Source organism: Thermobia domestica, chromosome 9, assembly GCF_964235325.1.
Source record: "Thermobia domestica chromosome 9, izTheDome1.hap1.1, whole genome shotgun sequence".
Taxonomy (NCBI): domain Eukaryota; kingdom Metazoa; phylum Arthropoda; class Insecta; order Zygentoma; family Lepismatidae; genus Thermobia; species Thermobia domestica.
In genome coordinates, this window is record NC_137462.1 from 243506533 (window position 1) to 243525421 (window position 18889).

General features: G+C 35.8%; 1 protein-coding gene across 4 annotated transcripts in view; it reads left to right on the top strand.

Annotated features, from left to right (window-relative positions):
• Positions 1-18889, top strand: part of LOC145660638 (EH domain-binding protein 1-like) — a 150127-nt gene that overhangs the window by 88995 nt on the left and 42243 nt on the right. For 3 of the 4 annotated variants that reach the window (XM_081725923.1, XM_081725926.1, XM_081725925.1), the window contains exons 13-15: positions 8345-8402; positions 11115-11258; positions 17487-17600. In XM_081725923.1, coding sequence (XP_081582049.1) covers positions 8345-8402; positions 11115-11258; positions 17487-17600 — 316 coding nt within the window. The remainder of the gene's footprint in view (positions 1-8344; positions 8403-11114; positions 11259-17486; positions 17601-18889) is intronic. The other variant, XM_081725927.1, reaches the window with a different exon arrangement.

An 18889-nucleotide genomic window follows, 5' to 3' on the forward strand; every position in this document is an offset into this window, starting at 1 on the left:
AGACCCATTTTTTACTAGTTCCTCTGCATTATGGCCTAATGCTTCTGCCGTCGCTGTCAGAATATGTATTGCTGCTCTATCAGTGACCCTTTATCGATCAAGAACAACACCAGTCTCTGAGTAATAAAATTAGTTTTTCCCCTTTTACATCTCTTGGAGGGTCCGGGCACAGACGCATCCAAATTTACATTTCGTCTAACATTCTCAACTGGGTTTTCCTCTTCATTACTTGAATTGCTCCATGTCTTTTGGTGTATAAAGTTAAAAGAAATACTTTTCAGAAGTGCATTTTCTTTCGCATTCCTTCGCGAAGCCGTGCATATCCCTTTAGTTCTTTTCGCGCCAAATTCATGTCTTCACTTTTAGTCGTGTAAAAATTACTACCTGTGAAAAAGAGAAATCTTTTCACAGGTAATAATTCTTACATTACTAAAGCTATCTTTAAAATAGTGCCAGATTTGTGCTTCTGGTAAAACGCTACATCAAAATGATATGTCATATGACCCTCTTCCTATTTAAAAATGTTGACCTGAATCCAAGATGGCGGATTTCAAGATGGCCACTATGACAGTACTATACAAAATTAGGTATGTTCCTTCCTCTATTTCTATTATCCAGGGTATCTTCGCATCCCCTTTAGCCGTTTCTAAATTACATGAGTTTATTCCAGATTTTTCCCATATACTATGTACTGTAATCGGATTCAAAATTGTAGGTCGCTTGGGGCACCATTTAATATTGTTCAATGAAGCTATTTTTTTCTCCTGGATTAATTTAGTCCTATGGAACCATTTTAGGGGGTGAGTCCAAAGAAATTCGGAAATCAAAAATTAAGGACCACCCTAATATATATATATATATATATATATATATATATATATATATATATATATTATCCTCATATAAATCAATGGGGGGAAAAAGATTGCAATTCATCATCTAACGAAACACACACACACTTCCTTCCTTTAAAGTCTTTTTATTTTTTTCGAAATCTACTCTGAAACGATAGCATTCAGTTTGCCACTACTCGATTTTGGTGTTGTTTGTCACAATATTTTCATACGGATTTATCAGATCATATTACAGTGAAGTTTAGCACATACCTAACGAAACAGCTAAGGGTTACCAGGCATTTATATTCATATTGATTTAATGTGATTAAGTGGTATGTAGTTTCGTCTTCCGGACAAATGAGGTATCATATACTAATTGCTTAAAAAAAAAAAAAAAAAAGAGAGAGAGAGAGAGAACACAAAACATCCTAAATTTTACGATAGCTTCGTCAATTGACATAATTGTTTAAATAGTAAGGTAGTTAGGGATCTCTTGCCTGTCAGATGTCAATTAACAGATTAATAATTTTTTTCTACAACAAGCAAGACTTTATTTTACATGAATTAAAGACCAAATACAAATTCAATTTATGCTCTTTCGCAGGAGACCAATTCGACAAGCTTGGAGCCTTATATAAATGACAGTGAGTTGGTACAAATGAAAAATACAACTTACGGTATAAATGTTAATTTTCGACCCATGTTGTGTAGATGCTGGTCGATTACTCGACGAGATGCTGGTTGGTTGCTGAGATGATCCTTGGTCCTCTCCCTTACCTTTTTATATTGTATAAATTTCGTCAGTCAGACCCTGAGGTTCTCCATAACAGCCTTGTTTGTTCACTTTATTACTTTTTACGCTACGTGACTGCCGGAGAACCTCATTAGTCCACGATAAGTGTGACTGTTTATCCAAAATTCTTTTGTAACCTAATTTAAGTACACATACACATTTTTTTTTCATATAATTACTAGAAAACAATGTTAGTTATTTCACTAAACTTTTTTGATATATATATTCCTTTTTGCAATATGTTGAGCTAACTTTTTTTTTCAACTCATGTCATAGTTTCATTACAGTCCCCCACTGATGAGGAACTGTTCGTGAACATCACCGTAGTGTGTGTCACTTTTTTTTTTTTTCCAACTCACAGTTGTGTAATGAAACTATGACATGAGTTGAGAAAAAAAAAGGAGTGACACACACTACGGTGATGTTCACGAACAGTTCCTCATCAGTGGGGGACTGTAATGGAACTATGGCATGAGTTGAGAAAAAAAAAAGCTCAACATATTGCAAAAAGGAATATATCAAAAAAAGTTTTTTGTCGCATAACTAACATTGTTTTCTAGTAACTATATGTAAAAAAATGTATGTGTACTTAAATTAAGTCACACTTATCGGGGACTAATGAGGTTCTCCGGCAGTCACGCAGCGTAAAAGGTAATAAAGTGAACAAACAAGGCTGTTATGGAGAACCTCAGGGTCTGACTGACAAAATTTATACAATATAAAAAGGTAAGGGAGAGGACCAAGGATCATCTCAGCAACCAACCAGCATCTCGTCGAGTAATCGACCAGCATCTACACAACATGGGTCGAAAATTAACATTTATACCGTAAATTGTATTTTTCATTTGTACCAACTCACTGTCATTTATATAAGGCTCCAAGCTTGTCTGATTGGTCTCCTGCGAAAGAGCATAAATTGAATTTGTATTTGGTCTTTAATTCATGTAAAATAAAGTCTTGCTTGTTATAGAAGGAAATTATTAATCTGTTAATTGACATCTGACAGGCAAGAGATCCCAAACTACCTCAATATTTAAACATAATTGTATTTCTTGTTTTAATGCAGTTCGTAAAATTACCTCATTTTATATAATGTAGCTACTATTTTTTCCGTTATGTTATGCGATTTAAAAACTGGCATTTATATACAAAAAAGAAATGTAAAGATGAATCGAAAACTAGAACCACATTATGCTTATCATTATCATTATGCTTATCATATATAACTTCTTGACTCAAAGTGATATTATGACGTAAGTTTCATATTCACAAACATCTTGCTTGACCTTTCATTAACTTGTAATTTTCTTTGATAGGTGTTGTTTTAACAAATTACAGGCTATAATCAACGCACAATTTCAAAAATTCAGTTTTAATACTCTTAAATTTGACTTAAATTAAGAAATGTTCATATTTACCGTATTGTAACAGGACAATATGCCTTCAAACAGCAAACACATAATTAAAAGTAGAGGCTGCTCTGGAGGGAAGTCACCGTTAAAAAATTAAAGTTTTCTTTCTTCAAGTGAGAGAGAAAAGATAACCTAATGGACTTACAAGACGTGGGACTTGATTAGAAACACTATTTTACGGGCCCTAGGTTTCCAACTAATTTGCATATATATAAAGGGCTTGGAGTAATATAACTTTAAGCCACATTTATACGTATTGTTCCGAAAAAAAAAAAAAACGAAATTTATCGCTGCACTACAATACAAATTAATGAAGGCAAGAACACCATTTACGATATTTACTGACATCTAATCTCAATTTTTGCAAATTTGTCAACAGCAACGGGTAGATTTTGTTTTTACAAATGCGGCTTAGCACTATAGTGCCCTAAGCCAATTATCTATCTCTCTCTCTCTCTCTCTCTCTCTCTCTCTCTCTCTCTCTCTATATATATATATATATATATATATATATATATATATATATAGGGTGCGAATTACCGGGGGAGATGAGGGGGATTTTCCCCCTCAATCACATTTTCTTTCCCCCCAAAGAAGTCAGCTGAAGTATACCCACCGGGGATGCTCGCTTCCCCCCCAAACTATGCTCAGTGTAACTCCAAATTTCTTCGGAATGATCGATGCAAACTATTCAGTTTTGGTCATTTCTACTTACAACCTAATTATCCACTATTTTCAACGTTGTTTAGTTGAACTATATTATTATGACTATGGTTGTTACTTGCAACTGTGCCTTCGTACCCTTCAGTTCGTTATCGTTCGTGAATTTGAATGTACTAATTGCGTATAACAAAGCCACATATGGATTTATAAATGTTCTTAGCGGTTGGTCAAGAAGAAGTAAACAAATAGCTTCTTCCACCATACTTGGCGAAGTTCGGACATGCCATATTTATCCTCTACATTTGTATCGATTATCATCTTATTTTAATTTTTGTTATAACATGTTATTTCATTTTCCAGTGTACTCTTTGTTAGTACATGCTCTTCATTCCCTGGTAGTTTGTGTATATGCAACTCAAAAGTTGCATTTAATTTGTGATAATTAGCATAGCAATTACTGCCTTTACAGCTTACGGAAATTAACTTTTGAAACTGTACTCAAAATCTGAGATATAGGTATTCTCTCGTAAGTATATGTTAACGTACACGCTGGGGATTCGCTCCTAGTGAGCAGACATGTTAGTGAAGGTGATTTTTAGGTGAATAAGCGCATAATTGAAGATTTGTTTCAGCATTTGTTAATACGACTGGTTCTCCGTGTCATTGTCCGTGTCTGTATCATAGGTGTCCAAACTCGCGAGCGCGACACTCGTGAGCTCGGCACTCACGCTCAACCGGGCTCGGGCTCAATAATTGAGCGCGAGCCCGAGTGAGCCCGAGCCCCAATGAAATTAGTGAGCGCGAGCCCGAGTGAGCGCGAGCCCACTTGAGATTAGTGAGCGCGAGCCCCAGTGAGCGCGAACCCAATGAAGAGAAGTAAGTGCGAGCCCGAGTGAGCGCGAGCCCAGTTGAGGGAAGTGATCGCGAGCGCGAGTGAGCGCGAGCCCAGTTCAGAGAAGTGATCGCGAGCCCGAGTGAGCGCGAGCGCAGTTGGGAGAAGTGATCGCGAGCTCAAGTGAGCGCGAGCCCAGTTGAGGGAAGTGATCGCGAGCCCGAGTGATCGCAAGCCCAATTAAGAGAAATGAGCGCGAGTGCGAATGAGCGCGAGCCCAGTTCAGAGAAGTGATCGCGAGCGCGAGTGAGCGCGAGCCCAGTTAGGAGAAGTGAGCGCGAGCCCGAGTGAGTGCGAGCCCAATCCAGAGAGATGAGCGCGAGCCCGAGTGAGCGCGAGCCCAGTTGAGACAGGTGAGCGCGAGCCCGAGCGAGCCCAATGGAAAATGGCCATCTATGGCGCGTAGTGTCGCCAATTAGGGAAATTAAAACTTCCCTAAATTTGGGCAAAAAATTCGAGATTTTTGTTTATAAATCCGTACCTATACGTTCGAGTGCAAGTCAACTTATGCCAATCGAACATTTGTCCTTACTTAACAAAGGCAAGTACAGATCGTTACAATGGGGTAATTAGGGAGCGCACGAAAAATTCGTATTTAGGTTCTAAACCTTGATTTTTCTAGTTTTTACCTTTTATGTTTACCGTAATATATTTTTGGTAATTAGAAGCTTTGTTCCTTAAATATCGCCATAATACTTGTAGGATATATTAGTGGTGTACCAGTGTTTCATTTAAGATAGTTTGTGTATGTGTGGTAGCAGTGTTGCCAGCTACAGAAAATTTTATTTCCAGATTTTAGGGGGAAATTTTGGGAAAATTATCTGTTTTGTCTCTATTATTTCCTTGTTGTTAGCTACAGCGGAACAAACGTACCAGTATCTGGAAGTCTCGTGCTTTCCCTACACAACGCACTATAGAAAGTTTCAATATGGTAATTAGAGGAAGTACAGTTGAGGTTTACAGTAGACCTTGTTCTCTAATTGGAAAGACAACTGTGATTTTTTTTAAGGTAGAATGAGATTTTTTATTGACATGCTTACTTTATTAGATATCGTCACAATACTTGTAGGATATATTAGGGGAATACCAAAGCTTATTTTAAGATAGTTTGTGTGTGTCTGAGAGCAGTGCTGCAAGCTGCAGAAAATTTTAATTCCAGATTTTAGGGGCAAATTTTGGAAACAATTCCCTTTTTTTGTTTCTATTATTTCCCTCTTGTTAGCTACACTCGAACAAACATACCAGTGTCTAAATGCTTCGTCTTTAGCCTACACAGCGCACCATAAAAAGTTTCACTAGAATGATTAGAAGAAGTACAGTTGAGGTTTATAATAAACCATGTTCTGGAAATGGTAAGAAAATGGTGACTTTCTGATGTAAAATGAGATTTTTTTTTTAATTTCGTGCTTACTTTGTTAGATATCGCCATGATACTTGTAGAATATATTCTTGGAGTGCTAAGGTTTATTTTCAGATAATTTTCGTCTGTCAGATGGCAGTGTTTCCAGCCAAAACAATTAATTCCCGATTTTAGGTGAGAAATTCGGAAAATTTCCCTTTTCCCCTTTATTATTACCCTCTTGCTGGCTACATTGAAACAAACGTACCGCTACCTGGAAGCTTCCCCTTTACCCTATAGAACGCACCATAAAAAGTTTCAATAGGATAATTAGAGAAGCTGTAGCCCCGGCATATTTGTTGATTTTTGCTTCTGAGCCGTAAAAAGTGTCAAAATTTCATGTGTATGATGACAGAGATTTTTTTTCCTTCCCTCTTTGAATGGAAGCCAGCGACTTCAGGATTTCACTGTACCTTGCCAACACACCAAAGAATTTGTTTAGGTGACTTGAACTCATTTAACAGCAGTGGTGCTAGATAGAAAAAAATTGAAATTCGGTTAAGGAATTTTTGGTAAATTTTCACCCCTACATTTACCTCAATAATTTCCCACCCATTGGGAACACTGCAATGCAACTTACACCAAAACATATCCATATCCATTTTCTAAAAAACAAGGCCTTAACCATATCAATCGAATTAATGGTTTTTGAGCAATAAGTCACTAACTGAAAATGTAGGAAAACGCCAAAAATGACCTGGGTCCGAAAGAAATAATCACACAATTTTGCTCATATAGGTACAAAGAAACAAACGATTTGTAAGTTACGAGGGCTTCGACTCAAGTTCTGTTGATTATTTCAATAATCTGCAACATAAATCAATAAATAATAGTTGCCAGAAAAAAAACAGAGATTTGAAAAAAAACATGAAAAAGAACAATGTTTTTTATTGAAAAAAAACTTCACAGAAAAAAAACCGTTTTTTTACAACACTATCTGCAAGCCCTCACGCAAACAAAAAAAGTACATGATTAAACAAGTGTACAAATAGATGTAGGAGGAAGGAATGTTTCGTTGCTGATTTACTCGACCTTTTCTCTCCTTCCAATGTTAAGTTTGAGTTGCGTTTCTTTAGCACTAGATGGTGAAGAGCATTGCCTATACAGGTTGTTTTCGCGTAGCATTTTTCGTTATATTTCTTAATGTAAGACGACCAATGTCACTGTTCCAAGTGAACATTTTCATTTTCCGGAAAATTTTCCGTCTTCCGTTTTCCGGAAAATTTCCGTTTCCGTTTTTCCGGAAAATTTTCCGTTTCCGTTTTTCCGGAAAATTTTCCGTCTTCCGTTTTCCGGAAAATTTTCCGTTTCCGTTTTTCCGGAAAATTTTCCGCCTTCCGATTTTCCGGAAAATTTTCCGTTTCCGATTTTCCGGAAAATTTTCCGTTTTCCGATTTTCCGGAAAATTTTCCGTTTTCCGTTTTCAATTTTCCGGTTTCCGGAAAAAATATTTTCCGTTTTCCGTTTTTCCGGAAAATGTGGCCATCCCTATTACATATCAGGAAAAATTTCAAAAAATATTCTGGAAAACTGAGAAAAGGCAGGGAATTCCTTTCCGTAATTTTTGTTGTCAACCTAGCAGGTGGGTGCAGTTCACCGCCATAAGGATAAAATGACTTTCTGTACATATGAACAAGAAAAGTAAGGAAAATGTATTTTGATTTAAGCACCAAAACGTATTGTCATTTTGGATTTTTGAAATGTAGTACCAAACAATAACCAATAAGACAAATCTAGCTTGCAGTTGTTTTGGTTACTATTTGCTACTAAATTCTATAAATGTATGTATGTATGGAAAGAAATAATGTTGTTAAACTAAATCAGTTAATTATTATTCGGGAATTTAGAATTTGCATATAAATATGCCAGTCTGGAAGAAGGAGAACACCAAGCCCTCGTTCGAGAGGAATTAGAAGAATATGGTCACTGTAAATAAACTGTTTTTAGGATAATTCCTGAGGTAGTAAGCTTTATTGGTTTTCAATCGAGTTCAACGAAGTAGGAGCAAAAGAAGACAAAAGTTGCGGTTTTTCTCAGTTTTAACATGACGATCTTGATCCGTGACTACTAATAGATAATACACATGAGTACGTTAATTACATGATATGTTACAACACAACTCATATCAACTTAACAATTTTATGATTGTATTGTTTCGTTAAAAAACGTTAGGAATGGACATGTTGGCTTACACTTTACTGTAATTGATATTACTGTTTCCATGTGCAAAGTTTAGATGCACATATATTTGTTAATATCGACCTGAGTAAACTATCTAGACAAAGTGAAGTTGGGATTTGTACTTATCGTGTTTTGTGTAATTCTAATTGGAATTTATTTTTGTTACAGTTTGTGTGATGCTTCTGAAGACAGAAGAAGCAGCAACGTGCCTTCCTCACAAGATAGCGTAAGTTGGTTGTTTTACAGCAGCCTTTTTCTGTACATTGTGTAGCATTTAAGTAGTAAAACTACATATTTGAGCAATAAAGTTGAATCGGATTATTAAAACTTCTCTAAAATGGAAGAGATGGTTAAGCTTGTCTGGGAACGAAATGTATAGTGTAGTGATTAGCACACCTGTACGGTAAGCCGGCTTGATTTTCAGGTCAGTTGCAGTATTTGAATCTTCGATGATCGTTGCAAAATAAAAAAGTGTAATACATAGCAAGAAATTGTTCTCTGCAGACAATTAAGCGTCTTAAGAATATATTTTATCTTTATCCTCAACTCCCTACGAAAATAGGAAGTGGTAAAAACTACTACAACTTCTGGTTTTTACATAGGGCAAAAATGATGAGAGATAGCGAGAAGCGGTTTCTTGGAATTGATTTAGCGTACTAAGAATAGACACCCTTTTAATCCCTTACTCAAGCCAGAAGTGGGGCCACGGTGGCTCAGTGGTAGAGCGTTCACCTCTGGTGCATGGGGTCCTTGGGTCGATCCCAACTCGCACCAAGTGAACTTTGTTGTGAACAAACACTGTGTGCATGGGTTTTCTCGGGGTTCTTCCGTTTCCTCCCACTTTCTTCATTCCACCATTTCATTCATTTCTCATCATGACCGTCTCGTTTAACCTAGCCGGGATAACCGTGGGACGTAAAACTCAAAGATTTCATTTCAGTTTCATTTCAAGCCAGAATTGGCATAAATGAGCCACTTCCAGTTTCAGCGGTGTTCACCATGGAGTAAAAAACATATTAGATAACGAGATTACAGCGGTTTTCTGTAATCGAATTAACCGCCCTAAGAATATATTCTATCTCCTCCCTAATCTTTCTGCTAAAACCGAACGTGCAGAAATCAACTACTTTCGGTTGTTATTGGTTAGAAACTGGCAGCGAGAAACGATTTTCTACAAGCAATTAAGCGTTCCAAAAATGTATTCCATTTCCACTTGAGTCTCTACTTTGCCGTTTCAGTGTTGAGAAAATGACACGCTATAGAAACCAACTTCCTCGTGGAGTGTACACGTCACACTGCTAGTTGTTGAATTAACACAGATCAATTGTAGAGTGTTCGATTCACAATCAAAAGATCGTGGGTTGAAGGTCGGTTGGAAAATATAATTTCTTATTTATTTATTTATTTAAATCTTGAAGGGTAGTTGTTTCTATGTTTCCTTTAACTCATAATCTTCAAGGAAGACGTTAGGATTCTCAAATAAATGTAATAAAATATACAAAAAGACGGAGAAGTTAACACTATTACATTGACTGTTTTAATCATATTTGTGCCTCTGTAGGACGTTTTTAAAAGTTCGGATTTTTAGATGTCTTTTTCCTCGTATCTCTCTTGTAAATGGAATGTAGTTGTTTAGTGAATGAAATTGATCTCATAGACATTATCTCTCTTTGTCTCTCTCCTCTGTGTTCATCTTTCTGGGAGTGAATATTTCAACAAATGAACTGCAAAGGCGATTATCCAAAATAAGACTATCTACAGTGTGGCTAATACATATTGTGGTGCTTAGCTTAACGTATTAAAAAAAAAAATCGAGAAACTAAAAATCCAACTCTTTTCAGAGATGATATTGCACTGATAATCTGAGCCCTAACTACATAAGTTTGCTCCTTAATTTTCTAGTCAACATTAAAACTCGATTACATATTCCTATGCAACCTGCATTTCATATGAATAAATTGTGGTCACATACTCTGCAATATTTTTGTTTCTTATGGCGAGGAGCGATGTCAAGGTACTTTAGCTTATAAAAATACAAAGAATATAAAATTCGTATTTTTAAGGAATTGAACATGTGACCGTCCCTCACTTGTATCTGTAGAGAGACATGTACAAATATAGTGAGGAAATGGGGAGGGTTTTCACTGTGTAATAGAATAATTCACCGTGTAGACAGCGGAGGTTCAGCTAATATATATGTAAAATCCAGACCTTAATATGAATAGAGGGGATTTAAATAAGGAATAGGATATAATTAGCTTTACTGATACAGAAACATTACAAAATTACTTTTTTAATAGAATTGAAAAATAAAATGAAATTTTAAAGATTTACGTCCCACGGTTATGCCGGCTAGGCTAGAGAAGACGGTGATGATGAGAAATGAATGAAGTGGTAGAATAAAGAAAGTTAAAAGGAACGGGAGAAACCCTAGAAATCCCCTCCCCCCCACACACACTGTGTTTGTCCACCACAAAGCTCACTTGGCGCGAGAAGGGATCGAACCAAGAACTTCACGCACCAGAGGTGAACGCTCTACCACTGAGTCACCGCGGCCCCTTTACTAGAATTGAGTCACGTACAATTTTATAGTAGGTGAAATAAGTAATTGCCTTAGAATCTGGATGTTTGGTTTGGATATTGTGTTTGGTAGCGATATTGTGTGTGGTATTAAATATTTATACTCATAAAATATAAAACACTGTTCCTTACCTAAGTCTTGATAATGTTGATAGCTGTCAGCAAAAATTTTCCGTTTAATATAATGTTTAACGATCTATAAGAATCTGGAAGAGCAGAAGTGAGTATTTTTGAGCTTATTAATCTCAATAGTAATTTTGGACATGACTTAAGGTTACTTTCGTTCTTTATATATAAAAATTCAATATCATTTAATTTCAATATTTGAATAGCAGTAAGCTTTTCCTTTTAAAAATAGGTTTCTCTTCACTCATCTGATATGGGGAAACTAAGCAGCAGGGAAGGCTCAGAAACCAGAGTTATAACGATAGTAGATGAAAATGCTCCTGGACTACTACAGGTTTCACCAACCCACAGCGAACAAGCCGTCTCCCAGCAACATGTAAGTTATTATATTGTCGCTTTGTTTTCATTTGCAAATAGATTAATTGTGGCTGAATTCTAATTGCTATCTGAACTGTTGTAATTAACTTTCTAATTTGTATGTAGCATGTACCTTTTAAAGTAATTAGTAGACTTGTACAGCGAAACAATATCAAATTTCTTGAAAATAGGAAAATAAAAGCTAATTACGTCAGGAAAGTAATTCTGTGATAAGTCTATTCTGTGGATGTCCAATTTAGATGAAGAGATATGTAAATAAATAAATATTAAGAAAATATAGGAAAGTATTGTCGGAGAATTACATTTAGTTTTTTGGGTCCTACTTCATACTAGTTCAGAAAATGCATTTTTAAATAACTTCATTTCTTTAACTAAAAGCAAGATAATAATATGCAGTCAGTTATAGAGATACTAGTATTGTTTTGAAATACTTCACTATTTTCACATTCGAGGCAACTCTAGGAAGAGAGAGAATCCGATTGAAACATTTCATGATTCCTTTGCAAGTTTAGTATGACGTCCATCCACCTGGATAGGAGACTGACGTACAATTTAATAGATAAAGGCAAATAATTAACTTATTTATTTATTCCTCATATTATTATTATTATTATTATCTTTACCTCAAATAAGCAAACTGTAGCGATGTACAAAAATTGAAAATGACCATTTTCTGCACATAAGTGTTGTAGTTATTTATTTTTATTTTTCATATTTGATAATATCATTAGTTGATTAATTGTAATCTAACTCGCTTCTAAGCAGCGAAGCTAATGCGAGATGGCATCTACTGCTGAACTAGAATCCTGTTCCTACTCAAGCTTTTATCCGAATCGTTCTCACACTGGTGGCCCCACGTACTGTAGTCGCTAACGCTCTCGCCTTCGGTGCGAGCGGTCCCGGGCTCCATCCCCGGTGGGGGCACTCGGCCGAAATAATTGTAAAAGGCTTTTCCTGGCTTTTTCTGATTTACACCAAGCAAATGCCAGGGTGGTACCTAACTTATAGGTCCCAGGCCTCTTCTTCCTTACCCAATCCTTTCTTTCTTCCCTTTCCTCGGATTGTGTGCTCGCTGAGGGACGCTATTCCTCATACGTGACGGGCTAAATTACCATAGATGCCGAAAGCCCAGAACTCCCTAATCGTTCTTCCACTGCCAATCGAACCTGGAATTACACGCACAGAGAGTACATGCGTCAACCACATAATGTTCCTGTAGCATATTTTAAAGGGATTTTTTTCTTTCTTTTTTAAATCACAACATGTAAGTGTAAGTTTCATGGAGGGATTAACTTGAATCTGGTAAAAATCATAAACGAAAACGCGTGGTGGACCCATACTTCAATAATTAAGTGCGAATTTTAGAACAATAGGAGTACATACCTGTTTCACTTTAGTTTATTTAATTATTTTGCTGCTATGTGTAGAGATTCTCTGTTCTTTTATCCTCATTCTAAGTTTTACGTAATTTCTTTATTATCTTATACAAGTAGTTATAACTAAAAATTTGATTGCCTGTTAATAATTTTGAGTGTTTAGTTAACCAGCTCTAGTCTTCGGTACTCTTTTCTGCTGTGTAAAGGTAGGTAGATGATTTGGTCAGTATCTTAGTATGCTGTCTCTTATTAATAAGCGAACTTACTAAGTTTTTGAGCTTATACTTTGCTTGCAAGATAAATAGGCGTTACTGTATATGTGTATTCACTTGTTAATATCAGTACATTCCTGGGTATGACTTTTGTTGGGGTTAGTAGTAATTTAAACATTAAAAGTAACTATTTTTAGAGTAACTTGAAAAAAAAGTTTTACAAAGGAATAAATACTATATGCTAATGAACGGAGGAAACAACCAATTTTTTACGCACCAGATCCTCTCTAGGTGCGAATTCTATAACACACAAAAAAGTGAAAAAGTGACCCCGGGTTCGCGTCCCGATCCAGTCAGTCACCTTTTTATTCTTTGTGTATTATAGAATTAGCACTTATAGAGGATCTGGTGTGTAAAAAGTCAGTTGTTTCCTCTTTCCATTAGTATATACAGGGTGTCTATCGGTCACGAAAGTCACGAAAGTCATGAAATCAGAAAACGGTCACGAAAGTCAAGAAACAGTCACGAAATTTAGCTTTTGGGTCACGATTTTTTTTCCATCTGTACAAATATAAGTAGAGAATTTAATATTTTGTTCTATAAAACGTCAAAATTCACCGCCAAAAATGTCTATGGTCAAGTTTAGACTACCAAATCGCAAACAAAGCGCATACATGAAAATTCTGCCTAATTCGCACCTAAATTCGCTCTTGAGATTGTCCTTCAGCTGGCATCATTAAGAGGTGGCGATGCAAATCGCATCGCATCGCCAAAATCACCCACGCATCTAACCAGTTTATTCAACTGTGAGAAGACACCAAGTTTTTATCGCTCCGAGAAGCAGCCTGGATAAGTGCTAAAGAATGTAGGTACTGTTCTTAGTTTTTGAATCTCGAAACTTTATGGTTTGGTAAAGAAAAGGTCACGAAAAAGTCACGAAATTTAATTTTGGAATTTTAGTAGACACCCTGTATATATGAAATCACAATCGTCATAAGGTGATCGGTATATGAATACAGCAAACGTTTGTGATGAAACCCATATGATCCGAGATGAGAACACCGACCCCGAGAGTAAGAGAATGAATGGCTGTTCTGGAAAGCGGACTGGGGGGTGTAATGGTTAACGCATCGACACGGTATGCCAGAGATCCCGGTCCAGTCAGTTACTTTTTCACACTTTGTGTGTTACAGAATAAATACTAGGTTAATTGCAGGAAATGCATTCCATTATTTTGTTCTCCAAGCTTCTTGTCGTGGTTATTATTGCAAAAACTTTTAAACTGAGTTTTTAAAGTGTAATTGTTGTGTTATGATTAATGAATATAAAATCTTGTTTCTAACTCAGAGAAAACATAGGCTAAGGATTTGAGGAAAATATTTGGTACAAAAGTGAACGAACAAACAAGTTAAATGAAAAAAGTTGTACAGTGCTTAGCTTTCGTCCTCAAATATACTGATAGTAAGATCGAGACGTTTAACGTGGGTAGGATACGGTGTTCTTATTGTAAATATAATCAGGGTATGTAGGGTTGTAATCGGGAAGCATTTAAGAAAGAGGCCTGTGATGAGTCCCAAGAGAGAAATGTTGAAAGGATAGTCTAAACAATATCTTAGAGAAGTCGGTGGCAACAGTCGTGATTGGTACAGGAAAGAATCCAAGAGCATGTTTCAATAGCAATGAATTTTGAGCTATTTGAAGTCCTAAAGTTTGAGACTATTGATCAATACGAGAGAAGAACATGTTATAATATGACAATATGGCTCTTTTAACAGGCTTTCAACGTAGTCTTTTTGTTTTATGTTTAATTAATTCACTGATTATGAGCAATATGGCAATTTTTGGAAAGGATATTGCCATGCCAGAATGTGTTAAAAGTAAACTGGCTTTAAATTAGTTTTAACAAACTATTTTGTTTATGCATTCAAGGCATTATAGACTCTATTATGGCGTAGGGTTAGAGAGATCTTTCAGCGATTGATTGACAATGGGTGATGATTTATGTGACTGTGTAGTCTAGTAAACGGTTATTCGACTGCTGCTGTAGTTGTAAAGAGGAATTCGGAATTGTGTAAGATGGTTGTTACTCAGTAGTCTTAGAATATTCTAGTAGTCTAATTTTTAAAGGCATTTTCCCCATATCTCTGGGGTTCCGTAGAAGAAAGAAAATGCACTGGAGTTGTGTCTCCCATCTTTTTATGTTTTCTGTGCGCTATTAAGGAAAATAAGTGAGTGATGGGCAGAAAGTAATATGCCCTTTTCCCTTTTGACCCTAATTTGATTAAATGTCAGAAAACACCGTGCAATATCAGCAGTATCAGGATTATGTTCAAATAATTTGGGTATTTCTTGACTCTGATAATTATTTGAAGACAATTACTGTTTCACGTAGGAGGAGGTGAAACTTGCATTAATATTGTACTTTCGTGAAGGTAAACTAAAATATTTATCTAGAGCCTTAATAGAATATCTATGAGTAAGAGTGGATGAATGATATGTGTTCCTGTTATGCAGTCAAGAAGCCTTAAGTTCGAATTGCTAATGACTAATATACATACCTTTAGTGCACATGGTAGCAGGTTCGATTTCCAGCTGGGGTACTAAGCCTCAGAGAAAACCCAAAGTAGATGTTCTGCTCCACTTCAGGAAGTTGATTTCTCGGTACTGAAAAGAGACATTAAATTGTAGACGTCAGTGAATTGAGAAAATGCGTCCCCCCCCCCCCCCATGAAAACGACGTCCCGATTTTTTTTTTATTTTTTATTACAAGTATATTTATTTATTAGTTGTATCGTATGTAACTTCTAACACCCGTTTGTTGTGTCTTTTAGTTCAAAATATTTTCCTCAGTTCCATGAAATTAAGTAGAACTTTCATAACCATACAGTAAAATAGTCAGAAATAATGTGAGCAAAAATGTTTACGTAAAATTTAGTACTTGTACAGAGAGGAGTAGACTCGGTATTTCTTTAAGTTCTTGTATGTAGTATGATATATCAAACTTTAGTTTTAATTTTGATCGGTGATAATTCTTTTAATTTATGGAATTTTATCGCAGGACTCATTTCTTGCTTATTTTATAAAATACTTGTAAATACTTTGAAATCAGCACGTAATCATAAAAAGAAAGTTTTTATGAGGATATCATGGTATAAGTCATTGACATGGAAAGAATATAGTAATTTTGTGGTAACGTTATAATTTACATTATATATAAAACTAGCTTGAGATGCACGAAACACAGTTAAGATTGAATTTTCTAAACACAGTTTGAGTGATACTGAATATATATAAGAAGTTGGTGGTGAGTATGGTGTTTAAATTGGATGTTATTATCTAGTAAAACTAAACCAGGTGGGCATACTAAACGAGAGATCGTATTTCTTTCGTTATGACTACTTCTGCAAAAACTACGTTGTCAATATATATCTGGTCATAAGGTATAATTTGTTGACATTTTACGTAGGATTTCAAGGTTAATTATACATGGAATTAAAATTGCTGCATTGGTATTTTATAGTTCCGTTCAGTGCTTTAGACGAAGTTATTCAGTGTTTTATTTGCAGTAGTATCATTCAACTTTGCCTTCTGTAGTCAAATTTAATATACTTTCTTCTAACGAAACAATTGAATTTTTCCTGGCGACGTGATTTTAGTAAGTCTTCTCGGGCTGTCAGCCAAGTGAAGGTATTGACATCCGACGTTTCGAATGCAGACATCGCATTCGTCTTCTGGGATTGTAATGAAGAGACGTAAGCATGTATATATAGTGACGACTTAGGGGCAGAGCTATGAATGGGAGCTATGTAATTGGCTTCTGATTGGCTGAGAGATGCTGGCTCCTGATTGACTGTTGTTGTGACTACGAGAAATGGCTTTGTTGAATGTGTGTTTTTGTTCCTGAAAAGGGGTCAGCCAGATAAGGCTGAGTTGAAACACATTGTCTGTATTGAGACCGTTCCTTTCCCGTGAGATAGCTATGGCTTCCTTTATTATTCTGTCCCAAAAACGGTTGTTTGATATTAGTTATATAGGCTAAAGGTCAGAACATCATCTTAGTATAAGTAAAAGATGATAATTGTAATCTTAAATGATCGAACATATGTAAATACTAACCTACAATGTAAGTGAATAAAGTGAAGAATTATCATAACGTACAAGTTCCTGCAAGTGTGAAGATGAAATTAGTATTTTAATAATTTCAATATAAAATCAGTTGAATTTAGCTAAGCCTTAATTAAGTAAACTTAAATGAGACAGCATACATAGACACTGACTGCATTAGCATGTTTATCTCTCTTTTTAGAATTCCCGAATACTCATTGTTGTATAAACGAGTTTATGATGGTAATATAGTTTCCCATTTTCCTTCTTTCCATTTGAGATTTTTTTTTTTTTTTTTTTTTTTTAACATTGTTAGTACCTATATTGTTGATCGTTGAGATTTATATAATTACCAAAGTAACCAATTGTATATAAACATTGTGTTATTTGCCGCTAAAGAGATCCATATTTGACTGGAAGTGTGAAAGTGTGCGTACATTGTTTTAATGTATAAATATATAAAAATGATTGTTTTTGTTTCAAAATGCATGTAATTGTGTGAGAGTTCTTTTATACACTTGTAATATTTGACAGCACATCCTAACACGGCATGATGAATTGCGAGAACGAGCACGGCAGTTATTAGAGCAGGCTAGGAGAGAGGCGGCTGTTAGAGGAAGTAGCCAACAAGCCAAGTCTCCAGGACAGGTATGTTACTTGCTTCGATGTTGTGTTTTTTTCTCTTATTATTATTTCCGTAAGTTGTTTCTTGTGTTTTTTGTTACCTTCATTTCCTCAAAGAATCATTTTGTTTCTTTCGTTTGTGTTTGTGGAATGTTATTCATTTGTAGTTCTGTTTCTTTTATCTTCTTAGCTACTTCGGATAATAATCTTACTCCAAACCTTTGGTATGAGTTAAAGGTTCTTTCTAGAAGGTAATTGTTACTTCGGAATTTCGTTTCATGCGTTGTCGTATGTTTGAGCCAGAGGCGCACCTAGGAGTGGGGGGCCACCGAGTCCGTCCCCCAAAACTTTCTAACGCAATATATATTTGTACACTTTCTGAATAAAACTATCATTGTTTAACAGGGAAATGATTGATGTAGCATGAAAGTTTGATTTTACACTTCATCTGTACTCTTTCTCTTATAAAATACATTCTAGTTCTATCATTTTTTTGCTGAAAATATATTATTTTACAATTACTTATCGTCTTTTCGGATGCAGAATAATAGCTGATCAATACTACATAGACGTAGTCCCCCCAAAGCGTGGACCTCCAACAAAAATTTCTGGGTGCGCGCCTGGTTCAACAGAATTTTCATATTTAAGGTTTTATTTTATTTTCGGTATGCCGAAAGCAAGGGGGAAATTTTGGCAGCGATGACAATAAATTTGATGTTGATTGAAAACTATCAGTGTGGATTTAGTCTTCACTAATGAGTATTTTGAAACTCGTGTTCGTGAAATGTCAATTGAAACACAACAGGTGGTTATAAAATTTGAAACTTTTCGTCCATTTTCTAATGTGTTGTACAGTTATAGTGTATGTGATGTTCCTTTTCAAAATACCGAGTCTCATTCTTGCATAATTGATTGATTGATTTTGAGTTTTACGTCCCGTTCAGCAGCGAGACTATATGAGACGTGGACCTACTGATTAACTTGGAATCCAAACTACATGAGCTCCCGCCCGGAATCGAACCCGGGTCTCCTACGCCAAAGGCGCGTATCTTGCATAATTGAATCTTAAATTTAAAGTGTTTTCTTTCTTTCTTTTTCTTTTTTCTTTTTCTTTTTTTTTTTTTAACAGGTGGAGAACTTTAAACTGGCAACACAGTTTTCTGTGACAGCTGATATTACAGTTCTCGATTGTTTTGACAGTTTGGTTTGCCAATTTATCGTGAATAGCCTCACACCGGAGCAACGTTTACAAATTGTGCAAATTTATTTTGAAAACCATGGTTCAATTCGACAACCTCATCGGGATGAACCTG